The sequence below is a fragment of the Brassica oleracea genome, chromosome C5 (assembly GCF_000695525.1).
Source record: "Brassica oleracea var. oleracea cultivar TO1000 chromosome C5, BOL, whole genome shotgun sequence".
Lineage (NCBI taxonomy): Eukaryota > Viridiplantae > Streptophyta > Magnoliopsida > Brassicales > Brassicaceae > Brassica > Brassica oleracea.
In genome coordinates this window covers 40,208,729-40,226,381 of record NC_027752.1, presented here as the reverse complement: position 1 = coordinate 40,226,381, position 17,653 = coordinate 40,208,729, and the positions used below count along the sequence as shown (strand labels likewise).

The following is a 17,653-nucleotide window of genomic DNA, read 5'->3' as shown; positions in this document are numbered from 1 at the left end:
TACATCTGCACTTGTCTACGTCAGCGACTCGTCTCCCTCTAAAAAATTGCCAGCACACGTACCTTCCGGCCCAGAGGAATACATAGCCAGACTACTGCTTAGTTCGCCTCCAGTCCCCGCAACCATGCTGTTCGCTCCTATCGACCCTCAACTATGGGAAGACTTCCACAACACTCTTCAGCACCACCAAGACATGTATGTCAATTACCTACACACCTATGTTTTCGCTAACGTATTAAATCTATTAACCACTGACCACAAAAAAAAATTACTGCAGCCTACACATTAACCCTTACACAACAGCTTTCACAAACTCCTCCCTTATCAGGCTAGCAACTCCAGGAGAATGGACAGACAGCACGGTACATTCTCTCAAACACAAACAATCAATCAACATCATACTAATACATCATATACCAACTGTGTCACACACTAAATGAATCAATCTCACTTTTGCAGCAAATGGAGGTCCTTATCTACAGAGCTGGTGTCAGAAACGATTACGTGCTAGCCAAGGAAAGTAGCATCTTTGTTACACCATGGCTCACATCTTACATCCAGAAAAAATGGCGACAATTCACTGCAGCTGGGATGCGCATTTGTCCAAACTTGTTCTCCTCCCGGGCAAGCAATGGATTAGCAACATACACACAATTTACGCACCAATGATATGGGACGACATGCATTGGGTTGGGCTAGCTATCAACCTACACTTGAGCCATGTGGAAGTGCTTGACCCATTGCTAACGCCTACAACGACAGGAAGGCCAAAACTGCACTACAACCCGTTCTTGAGATGCTACCATTCATCATCAGCAAACTGACCACCAACACGCCATCTCAGTTCGAAGGTGATCGTCCATTCACCTGGCAAAGGAGGAAGGAGATCTAAATCAACCACCAAGGCGGTGATTGCGGGCCTCTGAGTGTCAAGTTCATGGAAATGCATGCCAACGGAGACCTAGAGCCGCACATGGCAGACTTAACTGACGAGATGGTCGTTGACATGCGAAAACAATACGCTCTGGACATCTACAGAAACATTGTAGTCCCGACTTACCCTGTTCCCGGAACGCCAACCACAAAAAACTAACCACAGTGTCGTTGCTTGTGCGATCTCGAGGTCTAACTCCCTAGGTTTCCTTTTGTATTTTAAGTCTCTATTTGCTGCTACTGGGACGCTGATATCTACCACTCGGTTTTAGATTTTAAGTCGGCTTCTACCAATTAGGACCTTATCTGTAAAACTGGATGGTTTTGTTTTGTATTTTCTATTGCTGCTACCACTGATATCTACCACTCGTAAGCCTGAAAACGCTACTTGTAACAACTTAGTGGCAAGTTCAAGATGCTTCGACTATCGTATTTTACAAGCGCTGCCCACACATTCCTTGAACTAACCATAGAATCCACGCATCAACCAGACATATCGCTTTCTAAATAACCAAACCCTTGTGCTTGACTATCCAAAACACCTGTCGAGAAACTGACCACTACGAAACACATGCTTAATATCCAGAACAGAACAAAAAATTATCTACTACCTAGCAAACGTTGAACATTTTAATACACTACAAGCGTCTAGAAACCGACGGGTCAAAACAAAAGAGGGTTGCAATCCCTATAATGACGGTTATACCACACAAATGACCACATGGTGGACATAACTGAACATCTTTAGATAACAACAACATAACCATTCAGGGACGAAGTCTCCATAGACAAAAACAAACAGCACCGGATACTAAGCAATCTAGAACATGAAAGGACCAACATCTTTATAACACAACCAATTATGCGATGCATAACCATAGACACATAACACAATCATAACCCCTCAGTCAATGCACGAACACAATCGCTACGCGCCAAACGCTTTGAACAGCAAAGCTAACCCACCGGCGACGCAAACTACAACCACCAGTTGAGGCGTCAAAACAACACAACCTCTCTGCCTTTTTTTACATGCCTCAGCTTCCCTCATTCTGACGGAGTTCTCCAATTCACGAAGCCTAGACACTTGTTTCACAATTTCCAACTTCAAACTCCTACCCGACCCAACCATCTCCCCTGCCATCCTCCCCAGCTCAGAAAAAGACTTCTCAAAATTCAGGTTTGCTTCTGCGAACTGTTCCTCCATAGCTATCTCTACCCACTTGAATAAGTGGGACTCAGCCTTACGTTGTAGTGTCAGGTAGATAGCACAAGATGATCAACGACATCATAAATTCAAGAAACTCTATATTCAATACAAGTTCGCAACGGAAAAACATACCTGCAACGCGCCCTCGCATCGGTAGAACCTCCGGAATGGGTTGTCGTTGGTCTTCGAGACAAGCAAATCCACCTTCCTACCGCACCAACAACACTTAGGGACCCCAAATGACTCTGTGGGTCCGTCGCGACAAACTGAACTCGCGGTCATGCAGCTCATCGAACCGGAATACAAGATCTACAAATGTCGCTTCAAGGGCTACCCGACAAACCAACTTATTAAATAAAGAGAACACAAGAAGGTTCAAACCGACACTAGTAAATGCCGTTTCATTAATAGTTTCCAAAAATTCCAAATTTGAAATTCCCACCATTTCTAAATAAAAGTTGCCCCCCCTACCCCGTTTCGTAAAGCTGTACAACCACAAGCCCATCGACCATGTTTTTAAGTACCGTATGGTTGCAAAGGTAAACAGGTCTAACTAACCACACTTTATTCACCCGCAGATTCGCAACCAACATATAGTTCTCGTAAAACATAGGAACATGCTCGCTGACCATGACTACGTTAACCACACCGTCCACAAAAAGTTTTTTGTATAGCGACAACTACCAAAAACGAACATCGTTTTTAATCAATAACCACATTGTCAATAATCAGTAACTAGACTGATCATAAAAAAACTACAAAAAGGATCAAATACATTTAATTTATAAATCCCACCATTTTAGTGCTAGACCAACAAACATATTTTATCATTTCCACATGGTCACGCCGCGAAATACTAACGCTAAACATGCCTACAGTGACCACAGATATCTCGCATTTTGGTTTTTGGTAAAACTAAGAAACAAATACGATAACTGAAATTCCACCAACCATTTTCCGTCAATCAATATGCATGCCATAAAATAACCCAATGTGTAGTGCGAGAACACAAAAAAGAAATGGCTATGCTTGTCCATAATCAGTGCCAATTACCGCAAAAACGTTTCCTCGTTAAAAAAACTGAACAAATCCCTACATGGGTCATCATAACAACGATGATACCACATAAAACAAAAAAAAACAAGGGATCGCACCAAAACAAAACTTCCTCCACACCGGCGTTGCAGGCCAACAAAAACCAACCCCTTGTTACGCTACCGGAACATCAATGGCTCATATAGGATTATGACAACGTGTCCTGTTATGATCCTCCATCTTGCAGCGACCACACCTTATTGTCACAACTTTGGTCTTCTTCCCCACCTTTTGTTTCAACAAAATGCACTAATAAGAAAACATACTCCCACAAGAGACACACAAAACAAAAACTATAATCGCACTTACTGGGAACTCGCCGGTTGAGGGGATGCGCGTCTTCCTACGTCTACCCGCCTGACGTTTGGTTATTGGCGGGTACAGTATTTGTTCACTGACATCATCGAGAATCTCTACATCTTGTGGCTTCTCCTCCGGGCATATGAGACCTGCATACGTCTCTCTCCAAGCTGCGGTCTTGTACCAGTGACCAACCAATGTCTCGTAAAGAAGGCCTAAACGATCTGCTGCAAGCATGGCGTGACCACATGGGATTTTAATCCGGTCGAAATACTTGCAGGTGCACCTCTTATCCTCTAACATGACATGGTGCTTTGCACCAAACTTTCCAACAACTTCGCAGCTCCAGTTTGAGATAGGGTTCACCTGAGTTCCTCGCATTGTGGCCATACTCTTAGTCATAACTTTGTCAACCTCAACTGTCACAGTCCCGTAATGGCGCTCTGCCTTTCTCCTACGTGCGTTAAACCATCTAGTCATCATCCTCTGGATGAAGATAGCAAGCTCCGTAATTGGGGATCCCCTCCCCTCTCCAAGGGCATTGTTCAGCTGCTCTGCTGTATTACTGGTCATGATATTATACCTTTCGCCCCCAAAATAGAATCTTGACCACTGACCAGCGCCAATGTTTGAGAGATATATGATGCAGGCACTGTTAGATCCCCTAATTTTGTTGAAGTATTCCTTGTAATCAGACAACCTGCAACCAGTCGCAGCTTTCGTAACAAGCTTCGCCAAACCTTTGCTAGAGAAGCGTGAATTGACGTTTCTAGCTAGGTGAACAATACAACATCCATGATGCGCGAGAGGGTAAATGCGTTTCACGGCTGTGGCAATGCAAGGGGCCCTATCTGAGATTATGACCAGATTCTTGGAGTCAGCTAGGATCCTTTCAACCTTTTGAAGAAACCAAGTCCAAGCTTCCTCGTTCTCGCTGTTGACTATAGCGAATGCAAGTGGGAAGATTTGAAAGTTACCATCTTGCCCACTTGCAGTCAGCAAGACGCCTTTGTACTTTCCACTGAGGTGAGTGCCGTCAATAACCAGAACATGGCGAAGCTTTTTGAAACCTTCGATTGAAGCCCCAAAAGCCAGAAACAAGTACAAGAAGCGCTCGTCACCGTCGTCGTCCACCTCGGTTTTCAAATCAGCAATTGTCCCTGGGTTGGCGAGCTTAAGCATGTAGAGGTACTCTGATAGCTTTAAGAAGGACTCCTCGTCAGACCTGGTGACCTCAGACGTTGCTAAATCAATAGCACGAAAACACTTCATGTACGATGTGGATAGCCGTAAATCCTCCAACACTAGCCTCTGTAGATCTTTTGCCTTTGGGTTCCTATTGTGCTCGCCAAATCTGGATTTGTAGACAGCAGCTATAACCTTTGAGGTTGCTTTCCCTATGTATCCATTTCTGCTCTCAATGGGGCAATGGTGGTCGGGCTGTGCCTTCTTGATCTCGTAGTAACCACAGCCACGCATCTCGTGGGCAGTTACCCTCCAGTCACAGTGCTCGTCGGGGCACTCCACTACAAAGTAATTCAACTTCGTAACAGTCTGTGTGAATTGGAATTGGTTTTTGATAGTATAGATTGCTAACGAGATCTGACAATCGTCTTTGCTCCCATACATCTTCCCAACATAGACACGACCATCGTCTTTATCTGAATCAATGTCTGGTATTTCTTTAACCACGTATGTGGTGTCGTCGAACAAGGGCGGAATGTCGAACTCCTCTTCGTCGACCTCTTCTAGTTTACGTGTCTCCCTCTGCGCCGGTGTGACCACATTGCCGTGACCAGGGTTTATCGACCATGGAAATTTCACGTCTTCCCCCTCTGGTGTTGTTTTGTCGTTCGAGGAACTGGGGCTGCCGGCGATGACGGTAAGGTCGAAAGCGTTGTTAGTGGTGCAGCTATAAGTCCTACGGTTAGTGTCCTCAGCATTGAAGACCTTACCCACAACATCAGAACCGCTGTTGTCCTCAATTATGAACGGGGCCCAAAACTCTTTGTCGTATCCTCTAGGACGAACATCTCTGTCATCTACCTCATCAGCCAAACTGGAGTCGCTATCGCTAGTTTCGCACGGCTCACCCTCGTTGCTCCTCAGGCTTTCGCCCCTGATTTTCTCTTCAACCTTCTCAACCTCGCGTAGTAGCTCGTCTTCCTCAACAACAACAGCGTCAATTTTAGAGGATGCCGATGAGACATAACCCCCTTTACCAGAGCTCCAAACATCGTCAAACATCTTTCTCTTCATTGCCTGAGCTGGTGTCCGATAGCCTTTACCCCTCGACTCCTCTCGGGAACTATGACTCCCACGATCAACGACGTCGAATTTGGCAAACAGATTCATAGGGGCGCCGACCTTCATGTGTCTGCTGAAAAACCCTACCGCGCCGCCGTTGGTGAGCAAAACCGGAGGGGTCCTGATGCGTGTCGCAAGTTCGATGGTTGACGGTGGCCAGTAACTTAAGGCTACACTCCCCAGGTTTCTTCCGTAGCTGAACTCTTTCATAATGTTCGCCTCCAACTCGCTCAGTGTAATGCTTTCTCGGAACGGGACCATGCGAGACATCTGCTGTTTGTCAACGAAGAAATTCCACTTTCCATCTTCTCCACAAACCCAATCGCCGGCCATCACCATGCAATACTCGTCCATGTCGTGACCACAAAATATTACACCTGCAAACACTAAGTTAGACAAAAACACTCAGAACAACTGCATACATTGCAAAAACAAAATATAGATCCATCTAGATCTATGTCTCCTAGAAACATTACCCTCAGATTTGGTTGCCGGAGGTTTTGCTACTTTCAGAGAAGAAGGAAGATAAGAACAAGCAATTAATAAACCTACTTTACCGCTTAAAGCATCGTTGTACTGCTTTTAACGAGAGCTGTCCGATTCTTTCCTAAAATATATTCATCTAACGGCTCACAAATAATACCTCTGTTTCATGTACTACCATTTTTTGACCATTTAATTGCAACCAGCCCATGTAACGACAATCTCAAAGGAAGTTTTTTAACTCCTTTAGACTTAACCAATGTTAGAAAACTTGTCCACTATAATGGCTTTTTGGGAAGTGAAAAAGTTAAAATAAGAAAAAAATACACCTCATTTCCAAAGTATGTGCACATGCAAGAAAAAATAGAAAAGTATCCTAAAACGTAAACAGTTCAAAACTATTCGACGCTATTGGAGGAATAAATCTTGAAAGGTAGTCGACAAATAAAACATGCGATCTAAGCCTTGTTACACAAAAACACAACTTACTGCATCTTTTAAGAAAAGAGAATCTACTCACTTTGACCGTTGCGGAAATTAGTAATTTACTACCACAACTCCACGAGCACGTGAGCGAAAAATACAAATAATTTGCTTTCGTTATTTCTTTCTAAAAACAAAATCTAAATGTCGGCAAATAATCAGTAAATGGCTAAAGGCTACTACTAACTACTAAGTATATTATCATTGAATTTCCTTTGTCTGAATTGGCTAGAATGAATAATAGTTTTTTAGTAATTCGGTGTTGGTCAGTTACTATAAATCACTATATCATCTCTATTTTAAAATATTCCCACCGTCGAATCGTTGTTTTTCTAGAGATATGCATGGTGAGCTAGGAACCTCATTCGAAACCGCGTTCACTTTCAAGAGTCACAAAACATCATCGAAACAATTTATAACTAGTCATAATTAATTTCTCGGGTGGGATTTATTAGCTAGTTCCTGATTTTGTTATTTTACTCAAACAACACTTATACCTAACTGGACTTTGTGTATCTGAGGTTTCTCTCTCCTTTTGCTCTGTCTTCTCTCTAAATCAGACACAAAGGAAGGATTGAGATGAAACCGGTTAGTATGTTTTGAATCTGGGAAGCGGTGATTCTCTTACACCGCTATCGCCGGCTTTTGCTTCCGGGAAACGGTGGATCTGACAGCACCGGTTTCGCCGGCTTTCATCTCCGGAAAAGCGGTGGCTCTTATAGCACCGTTCTTTCGCCGGCTTCTTCTCCGGTTTCATCCGGAATCAAGTTCTCGATCTATGCTTCTACTCTTCCTCTGTCCAATTGACTCTCGGTCTGAAAATCTCTGTGGATTTTTGGATTGATCGAAGATGATTGATGGTTTCTTCAAAGCGTAGATCGATGTTTCTTTGAAATCTACAGTTTTCCTCGGTGAAGGCTGTTTGATCTTCTTGAAGGCGGGTTGTTATGAAACAGAGAGTATGAGTTTGGATGAGATCTCGATTCTTTTCGATTGATGCTCTCCAAAGCTCAAGGTGTGTGTAGCTGATGAAGCCTAAAGCTTCCAATACAGTTGTTGGAGGTGGTTTTTTCGGTAGTCGTGGTTGAATCTCCGGTGGTTCCGGTGGCGATTTGCATAATGTGGTTTCGGGGAGACATGGTGGTTTCGGTGACTCGGCGGTTGTTCTCCGACGTAGATCATCGAAGCGGTGATCGTGGTGGGGCATGGGTGACACGTGGGCTCGGAGTCTGAAACTCATACACGTGGTTTACCTAGTGTTTCGTTTGGGTTTTGTGGTTTTGGTTTGGGCCTCTATATGAGGTTTTGTATGTTTGTTGTTTTGGGCTTTGCCCGATTAATAAAATCAGATGGAAAAAAAAAAAAACTGGACTTTGTGTATCTCGGCTTTGAAATTGTTAAAACTTTCTCTCTTCTCCCCGTAAACTCTCTCTCGCGAGTCAAGACCTAAAATCAAATCGAGTAACGCTCCGGCGTCCGGACTGCGCGTGAGCGGCCGTGCCGATGCCGGAGGCACCTCCTCTTCTCCCTCTCGCTCTCATTTGTCTTTTGCTTTGTCATGGTGTCTCTCACTCTCTCCTCTTTGTTGCGACTCTGTATCAGATAGTTTGTTCGGCGCCGTCTCTAATCGCGACGAGCACCGGTTCCGGTACGGGCTTGGCTAGATCTTGGAGTCAAGGCGCGGCGTGTGGTCTGGTTGCTGTTGGAAGGGTCGGTTCTTAGGGTTTTGCAGGTGGCTCCTTAAAGCTACTTGGAGAGTAGGTGGCGATTGGAGGAGGAAGAGCGGTTCTCTTTCAAATCCGGCGTCCAGTTTCTTCTGGTTGTTGCTGTTGGTCTGAGGCTGGATGGCGTTGGTGTGGGTCTGTCGTCTAGCTCTTGGCGTCTTGGGTTAGATTCGAATTTTTCGTCTGCGTCGTGAGAGTCCTGGAGGTCCGACTACTCAGGAACGAGCTTAGCTGGTGCCGTTTTCGTGTGTCAATGGTCTCGGTGTTTGGTTTCGTGGAGGTGCTCAACGCCACGGGTCGGAGATGTCGTCTATGGCATCCTCGTTGTGTTTTTGAGAGCCTCTCTCTAACTTGTCTCTCCTCTTCCGGTGATTTCTCCGATCCATCTTTGAGCTTGATAGTTGGTTGCTCTGGTTCTCATTTGTTGTTGTTGATATCGTCGTCTCCGATATCTCTTTCTAGGCATCTTAAAGTTAATCGCTTTCGGTTCTCGCAAGTGACGTTTAGGCGAGGTTAGCAGAGGCTCCGGGTCTCTTCATCCTCGGGGACCTTTAACGGCGTAACAGCATATCCCCGTACCGTGACCACCACTTGGTTGTTCATGGTAATGTTTTCGCTAACACTTTTGCAGGTCTTGAGCATTCTCGGTTCATGTTGCGGCTGTTTACTCGTGCCCGACTTTTGCTTCTCCGCTCTTGTTCTAGGGGCTCCTATGGTCTCTATGTCTCGAGTGGCTGGCGTTGTAGGAGATTGCATAGAGGTTGGAGAGTTTTTTCTCTGGTACATGCGCTACTTCCACTCTTCTATTGCGTCCGAGCGGTAGAGAAGGTTATAAGCATTGAGGAGATCACCGGGATCCAGCTACTCCGGAGACAACAGCGGGAATCCCGGCATCCGAGGCAACGAGGAGAACCTCACTATCCAATGGTCATTTTCGAAGGTTGAGAACGGCTACCGATTCCTAGGGATTTTAAAATCAGACCGATGGAATGTGCCGGGTTTAGTGGATGGGCGAAACCGGTTCTGTAATACGTTGACTTGGGTTATTTTGTTTGAATCGTGCTTGTAACCGGATCTAAAATTCCCGTTCCGGGTTGAAATAATATATTTTGTATTAAAAAAAAAACACTTATACCTAACTTGACTTTTTATTTAATACTTTTGGTTAATGCTGGGAGACGAGCGCATTGTTTTGAACCACAAGGTTTTTTTGTGCAGTACTTGTAGATATCACTAATAACAATTATTTATAATAGCAGCAGCGTTAACATTAATCAATAGAATACATAACTTCCACTCCTTTATAATTTTTTTTAAACGCTGTAAGGTGTAAGAAAATCTGGTCTTTTAATCAGAATTAGTTTGGAACGGGTCTTTTTGCAAGTTCAAAAAACCGTTTAATGTATATACTGAAAAAAAAACTGGTTTAAATATGTGACTGAAGCCCGTCACGTGTTCAAGTTGTGCGGAATGAAAGATTTGAAACAAGCCTCAATTGGTATTATGATCAGCACGGGACTCTATTGCAGGTCATAATTGATCAATGTTCTCTTTATGGTTTAATTCCGTCTTTGTTGTTTCTTGTATATATTGCTTCTTTAATAAAGTTCCTTAGATTTAAAAAAAAAAAGTTTTCAAAATTCGATTTTGAACCTTGTTGACACTCTTTAATTTGATTGGAATTGCCTTATCGTAAAACCAGTTCAATCAAAAGTATAAGTAGAAAAAAAAAGTATAAGTAGAATATGTATTACTAATTTAACTTTTTGTATGCGTGAGCAACCAAACTATAAGAGATGTGACAAAATTAAGATCTTCATTCTCCAAGGCCTCATTATCTCTAGAGACAATCTCATATGAGTTTCTCAATACTCTCATTGTTTTAATGAAACATAAATATCCGGTTTTGCCCTTTTTATTTTTGAAATTATTTTTAATAAAAAATTTCAAATTTTTGAATTTTGAAAATTTCAAACTTTCAAAATTTCAAAATTTCAAAATTTCAAAAATTTCAAAATTTCAAAAATTTTAAAATTTCAAATTATACGGTATAGTTTTACTGAGTTATACTTCGTTCTACTGGGTAATACTGATGTTTAGTTATACTGAATTATACTGGTTATACTATGTTATATTGAGTTATATTGAGTATTACTAAATATTACTAAGTAAGTACTACTGAGTGGTACTACTAAGTGCAGTTATACCAAGTTCTACTGAGTTATACTGTGTAAAACTGATTACTACTCGAGTTAATTATACTGAGTGCTACTAGTTATACTAAGTTCTACTAGTTATACTGAGTTATACTAAGTACTACTGAGTTATACTAAGTACTACTGAGTTCTACTAAGTATTACTGAGTTAGTTGTACCGAGAGTAATACCAAATTATACTGAATCCATATCTGAAGATGAAAATAAATTACAAACACGAAGGAACAAGAACAATAAGAACCCTAAATCATAAAAACCCAAAAATATATTCAACAACCCTAAATCGAAAAACATGCTACTAGTTATACTAAGTTCTACTAGTTATACTGAGTTATACTAAGTACTACTGAGTTATACTAAGTACTACTGAGTTCTACTAAGTATTACTGAGTTAGTTGTACCGAGAGTAATACCAAATTATACTGAATCCATATCTGAAGATGAAAATAAATTACAAACACGAAGGAACAAGAACAATAAGAACCCTAAATCATAAAAACCCAAAAATATATTCAACAACCCTAAATCGAAAAACACCAGAACAATAAAAACCCTAAAACTAAGTAGATCTTAAGAATATCCGATCTCTTTCTCTGTTTTTGTCACCTTCTTCGTCGCCACATCAGGCTGACCCATCGTGGATCTGTTTCTTTTTCTGGTTTTCAAATCTAATATCAGGTTCAACCACAAGCACTTTATAACCGCTGTAGCTTCTCTGCCATCTTTGATTATGTGGTTATTAGATATAAAACAAAGAAAGAAAGAAGAAATCTTCACTATCGGATTTCATATCGAAGAAGAAAGGAGAAGAAACAAAAAAAAAGAGAAGTTGCAGAGAGGAAGAGAAAAGACGCCGTAGAAGAAAAGAGAAAGAAAAAGAAAAATAGGATAATTAGTAAATAGAAACTGATTCATAGATATTTAGGGTTAATAATCAGGGAGAAAAATGTAATCAACCAATTTTTCGAATTAAAAATAATTCAAAAAAAAATAGTTTTTACTAAGATTCTTCAGAAATTGACTTATAAGATAAAAGGGCAATAGAGGTGATGTCTCTTCTCCAAGAGCTAAGGTGTCGTTAGTTTATTCTAGCTAGCCAGGAGTGACTTATAGAGTTAGTATGTAATATTCCTTTGTTTGGCCTAATATAGTATTTACAGGAGCCTTATCTTTGTAAACTTTTTCTTATTTCCTTTTTAATCTTTTGTATTCTATGGTTTGGTGTACTTAATCAGACTATCTGAATAATTAAAGACTACTTTTCCTATGATACGGTTTAATTGTTTTCAAATTACAAAATTACTTAAAAAAATCTGTTGATAAAGCTTAGCATCAGTGGCGGACCCACGTGATGAGTAATGGTGTCATCTGACACCCAAAAGTTTATAAACTGAATTTTGTAAGAATATTTGCTAAGAGCAACATTAGAGTATGATTAATCCACAAATCCCATTGAATCTCTTAATGAATATTTTACTAATTAAATGTAATTAAGAACCTTGTTTAAAAAACACCTTGATTCATATCCTCCAATGGTAGTTTCTTATTTAGGGGGTCTTAAAAAAAAAATTAGACACGTCCAAAAGCATATAGATTGGAATGAAAACAATCTAATGTTGTTAATTCTAGGAAGAGACTTAACTCATAGAACATACCTCAAGCAGCCTCAATTACTGCCTGCTAATATGATGTTTTTTTGTGGTGAGGCGTTGAGATGTTTGTATATCAACCTGAAACTCTTTCAAAGCAGCATCTCCTATTTTTTTCGTAGAATCATATCTCCACACCTAATGCATTACACAAATATCTTGTTACAATACCGGTATATATATAATCTGTAAACTTAACTACTCCAATACCAGAGGGTTAGAGGCGTGTGTCTTTTCAATCTCCTCCTTAAAGTTAGACTTGTTCTTCTTATTATTAAGAGCAATAACACTGCCACGTAGCTCTCGGGAACAAAGCAGCTTCAATGCTTTCAGTTTATTTCTCTTCTGATAATTAGGTTGCTGATGAAAATAAAAACTGATTGATTACACAAACAATCTGCCAAGACTCAAGCTTTTTACACAGTAAGTAACTGACCTTGAAAGGCTTTGATTCAGGCTTTTGTTCCGCTGCTTTTGAAGAAGAAGAAGAAGACGGTTTTGAACCTGGGATAGGACCTTTAATTGCAAAATATTTCTTGTTCTCCTCGTCGAAATAAAACCCAGGAAGCTCTGAAATCAATTTTTTTTAAAACCATATCAATTTCAGGAACGTAATCTAGAAGAATTATTGAGGAGGAAGAGGATTAAGACCTGGTCTCATGTTGTCGTCTAGGCACCACCTCTGTTCTCTCTGTGGCTGCAAAAACAGAGTATTGGAGAGAAGTGCAAGGATGGAAAAACATGACAAAGGACATGTGCGCAACACATTTACATGATCACTTGGTATCATCATCAATCACAATCTTGTAATTTTAGCCTGAAAAAAGAACGAAACAGAATCAATTACGCACATACATGTATTGTAATAGTGGGATAAAGAAGAAGAAGAAGAAGAAGAGAGGATACTCGATCAAAAGCAGAAGCAGTTGACTCTACAACATCATCATCATCTTCGATAGCATCAACATCGATTGTCATATTTAAGAAACCCACAAGAAATTAAACAAAAGCAACAGAACATAATCAATTGACAGATAAGTGATTGCTCTGATTCTTAATTTATCAGCAACAGACTGTCTCCTGATAAGTGATTGCTTTGATTCAGATGTAATCAGAGGAAGAGAAGCTTACGCTTTGAGAAGAAACCATAGGAGGATTGGGGAAGCGAGATGGGTCGAAGAGGAGAGTGGAAGAAGCAAGCTTGGGAGGAATTCATGGAGAGGATGAGGGATAACGCGGCGCAGAGCCGAGGAGAGATAGTCGAGGAGGAGAGAACACGAAAGAGAGAGGCGGAGTTGATTTCGGGAGAGAGAGAAAGAGACGTGAATGCCCAACACGTGTCTCATAAGAGACGTGTCTTCTAGACTCTAATTAAGAGACGTCTTTCTCTAATTGCATAATTTTCTTTTCTTTAATCATAAAAACATTGAAAACCCACCATAGGAAACTGCCTTAATGGTGCTCTTAACCCTAAGAGCCCAATTGGGTATCTTAATAATTTTTAGTAATTAATGGTTGTTAAGAAATTGTAGTTAAGATACTCTTAGTTTTTGAGGTGCAATGGTAGGTTCTTAATTTGGGGTTCTTAAAGAAAAAAATTAATTAAACAAAATTTAATTAAACATAAAATTTATTTATTAAATAAAACATATTAAAAGATAAAATTTTAAACATAGATTTAAAAAAAACATTAAAACAAAGATTATTAAAATAAACAAGAATAATTTAAAAGAAACACTTGAGCTAAGTTGTTATCGTCATCACGTCCAAATTTACGCCAGAGATGTTCAACCAAATCAGCTTTCAGTTGTTTATGCATTTGTCTATCACGAATTCTTGTTCGAACACCCATCATATTGGCGTATTTGTCGGGATATTTGTAGAATACATTAGATCCACATGTGAACTTCCGTTGTCTTCCCCTTGTTGGAACTCTAAAACATCATATTGAGTGTATCCATCTCGTTCGTCTTCTACTATCATGTTATGGAGTATGATACATGCTCTCATAATCTTCCCAATTTTGACTTTATCCCAAAAAAGTGATGGATTTTTAACGATGGCAAAGCGAGCTTGTAAGACTCCCAAAGCACACTCGACATCTTTTCAGACAGCTTCTTGATGTTGAGCAAATAAAATTGCTTTCGGCCCTTGTGGTATTGAAATAGATTGGATAAAAGTTGCCCATTTCGGATAAATACCATCGGTGAGATAGTAAGCCAAATGATACTCTCTTCCATTTACAGAAAAAGTGACTTGCGGAGCTTGACCATTTATTATATCATCAAAAACTGGTGAGCGATCAAGAACATTGATATCATTTAAGGTACCTGGAGGTCCAAAAAACGCATGTCATATCCATAGATCATACGAAGCAACCGCCTCTAAAACGATTGTGGGTTTTCCCGAACCACGTGAATATTGACCTTTCCATGTGATAGGACAATTCTTCCACTCCCAATGCATACAGTCGATGCTTCCTATCATCCCGGGAAATCCACGTTGCTCTCCAATAGCAGGTAGACGTTGAAGATCAGCCGGTGTTGGTCTTCTTAGGTACTCGTCGCCGAATAAATATATTATTCCGTCCACAAAATGTTCAAACATGACCGAGTAGTAGTTTCACTGAACCGGAGGTATTCGTCAACTGTATCAGCGACAGTACCATATGCCAAGACACAGATAGCTGCTGTACACTTTTGAAGTGTAGAGAGACCAAGCCTACCAAGAGCATCTTGTCGTTGTTAAAAGAATTGAACTTCATTGGAGAGTCGATCAACAATACGCATGAACAATGGCTTGTTCATTCTAAATCGTCTGCGGAATAGATTATCAGGGTACATTGGAGTTTCACTGAAATAATCATTCCACAATCGTAGATGGCCAGTTTCCCGTTTTCTTTTATTATAGGCTCGTTTCTTCCTTCTTCTCCTTCCTTCTTCTTGATTACCATAATCAATGGTAAAATTCTCGAAAGCTTGCTCAAAATATTGATCAAAGTTTTCATCATCTGATCCCTCATAAGGGTAATGAGAAGCAAATGCCATATATTCGATCAATATGTAGAAATTGATTTTGATAATTTTGTGTTTATAATGTAGAGAAGGAGAGAGGAGAAGATGATTTGCTTGATCACGGAAAATAGGAGTGAAGAGAAGTTGTTTGCTCACGGAAGAGAGGAGAGAGGAAAAGATGATTTGTTTGCCAATTATTTGGTGAATACAAACTATAAATAGAGAATGAAATGAGAGAAGAGAAGATGACTTGTGCTTAGATTGCAACACATGAATACAAACTTTACAAGAATCACATGTTTGGTAATAACCTCCCGTGACACTAGAATCACATGACAACATCACAACACTACAAGCTTGACATGTTTGGTTTAAACTCCCGTGACACTAGAATCACACGACAACATCACAAGACTACAAGCTTACCACTTGGTAATAACCACCCGTGACACTACAAAACAGAAGACAACTGATTGACATGTTAGATAATAACTCTCGTGACACTTGAAAACAGAAGAGCACAAGAGACTGAACTTCCTCCACCGAGACTTCATGACACTGAGCTTCTCTGTGAGTACACTGCTACACTCTTCTGCACCTGGAAAACCAAGAGAAGAACATGAGACAGAGATAGCTATAAAAGTATTTATATGATTACTAACTAGCCTCTTATATCAACCAAACACCAAGACAAGAAGATGAGACAGCGAACACAAGAACAATCATTTATATAATTAATAGCCACAGTCACAGCCATAAGAAGAACATGAAAACAAGACACTGAAACTAAAACATGAGAACAAGACACTGAAACTAAAAACATCACCACAAGACACATAAACTAAAAATTAGAACAAGAACTTTGAACATCGAATTTCCTTCTTAGCCTAGAGCTAATTTGAGAGCAAGTCAGTAATCAGCTTCTTCTTCAAAGCCTCTTCATAGTCAAGAAGCGATTCTGTCTTTGCAAGTAATGAGTCAAGTAGCTTCATCTTTGATAACTTCTCCTTTATAGCCAAATCTTGCATATTAATGTTCCACATACTTTGATACTCAGACAGCGACTTCCCGTCCTTCCCGTCTGATGCCATCTTCTTCTTACCATGGCCCTTAGAGGCCTTAATACCTGGTGGATGAATGGTTCCTTCCTTGTTTTCACCAGTGGTGGTTTCGGTTGCGTGAGAGGTTGAAGATTGTGCACTCTCATCACACTTCCTCTTTTTAGCACTACCTTCGGTTTTAGAAGTAGAAAATTCACACCATTTCTGGTCATTACGCAGCTCCTTCCAAGCATGTTCAATGATGAATTATTTTTTGTGGTTGTTGTAGAAGATTTCGTGAGCTAGCTTGAGAACATCATTCTCATTTTGACCGCTACTCTTCTTTCTACTTGCAGCTTCATACGCCCCACAAAACTTGTTGACAAGGTCGTTGATTTTCTGCCATCTTTGCTTACAATGACTAGCCTCTCTCTATTCACAACCTGCCACCTTGGGACTTGCCGCAAAGTAGGCAGCTATTCTTTTCCAGAAAGCACCAGATCTTTGCTCATTCCCAACTACATGGTTTTTACTTGTGTTTAACCAGGTGCTGATAAGGACAACATCATCAATAGGCGTCCATTTCCTCCTTTGAATACTCTCTACAGAAGTGTCTTGAGTTGGGATTGAAGCTTCCGTGGATTGAGTGAAAAACAGAGGGACTTGTGAGGAACAGAGCTCGACACTACCTTGCACATAACCAAAGACAGTGTGTTGCTGACTTTCAAGAAGGTCAACAAAGTTTGACATCTGATTATATGGATTGGAATCCATATCCGAATGTGTCAGGAGAGGAAGAAAAGAAGAGAGAAAGAAAAGAACTTGGTTTTTGACAGAAGGAAGAGAAGAAGAATGTGTTTTTGATAGAGTTAATACAAGAAGAATGTGTTTTATAGAAGAGAAGAATGAAAGGAGCATTGATCAAGGCATTCATAACACTCAACCAATTGGAGTTGACATCTAGCTAACACATCGACTTCTATCAAACAGTTTTCAACTATTTATTACCTATCTTAACTTCAATCTAACACTAACCAATTCATTAATTACCGAGGCTTCAATTCACACCAGAACCACATTCAATTCATTTCACAACCCAAACTATTTCGGACCAAAACCACATTCAAATCAATTCACAACCCAAACGACATCACACAAGAATCACAATCTATTCACATAAGAATCAATACACACAAATA

At 40.3% G+C, this 17,653-nt stretch overlaps 2 protein-coding genes across 8 annotated transcripts; both read right to left on the bottom strand.

Annotated features, from left to right (window-relative positions):
- Positions 1 to 2,983: 2,983 nt before the first annotated feature.
- LOC106293829 lies at positions 2,984 to 5,157 on the bottom strand. Its single transcript, XM_013729469.1, has 2 exons — positions 3,548 to 5,157; positions 2,984 to 3,466 (listed from the first exon to the last, which is right to left on the bottom strand). Exons 1-2 carry the CDS (start codon positions 5,015 to 5,017, stop codon positions 3,377 to 3,379), a joined length of 1,560 nt encoding a protein of 519 aa, XP_013584923.1. The 5' UTR covers positions 5,018 to 5,157; the 3' UTR covers positions 2,984 to 3,376.
- A 7,026-nt stretch (positions 5,158 to 12,183) lies between these two features.
- On the bottom strand, positions 12,184 to 13,733 carry LOC106293377. Of its 7 annotated transcripts, none has more exons than XM_013729059.1 (7): positions 13,532 to 13,730; positions 13,307 to 13,332; positions 13,173 to 13,217; positions 13,052 to 13,097; positions 12,837 to 12,970; positions 12,611 to 12,760; positions 12,184 to 12,538 (listed from the first exon to the last, which is right to left on the bottom strand). In XM_013729059.1, exons 3-7 carry the CDS (start codon positions 13,191 to 13,193, stop codon positions 12,422 to 12,424), a joined length of 468 nt encoding a protein of 155 aa, XP_013584513.1. In that variant the 5' UTR covers positions 13,194 to 13,217; positions 13,307 to 13,332; positions 13,532 to 13,730; the 3' UTR covers positions 12,184 to 12,421. The 7 variants fall into 7 exon arrangements, with proteins under 7 accessions (XP_013584513.1, XP_013584514.1, XP_013584512.1 ...); XM_013729060.1 differs by having other exon boundaries at positions 13,307 to 13,350; positions 13,532 to 13,729; XM_013729058.1 differs by having other exon boundaries at positions 13,307 to 13,733.
- Positions 13,734 to 17,653: the final 3,920 nt, after the last annotated feature.

Coding starts and splice junctions, on each gene's coding strand:
- LOC106293829 (XM_013729469.1), bottom strand. CDS start 5,017: ATGCGTGGCTGTGGTTACTACGAGATCAAGAAGGCACAGCCCGACCAC. Junction 3,467..3,547: donor CCTCAACCGGCGAGTTCCCA/GTAAGTGCGATT, acceptor TTGAAACAAAAG/GTGGGGAAGAAGACCAAAGT.
- LOC106293377 (XM_013729055.1), bottom strand. CDS start 13,193: ATGATGATACCAAGTGATCATGTAAATGTGTTGCGCACATGTCCTTTG. Junction 12,971..13,051: donor AGACGACAACATGAGACCAG/GTCTTAATCCTC, acceptor AATTGATTTCAG/AGCTTCCTGGGTTTTATTTC. Junction 12,539..12,610: donor CACACGCCTCTAACCCTCTG/GTATTGGAGTAG, acceptor GTAATGCATTAG/GTGTGGAGATATGATTCTAC.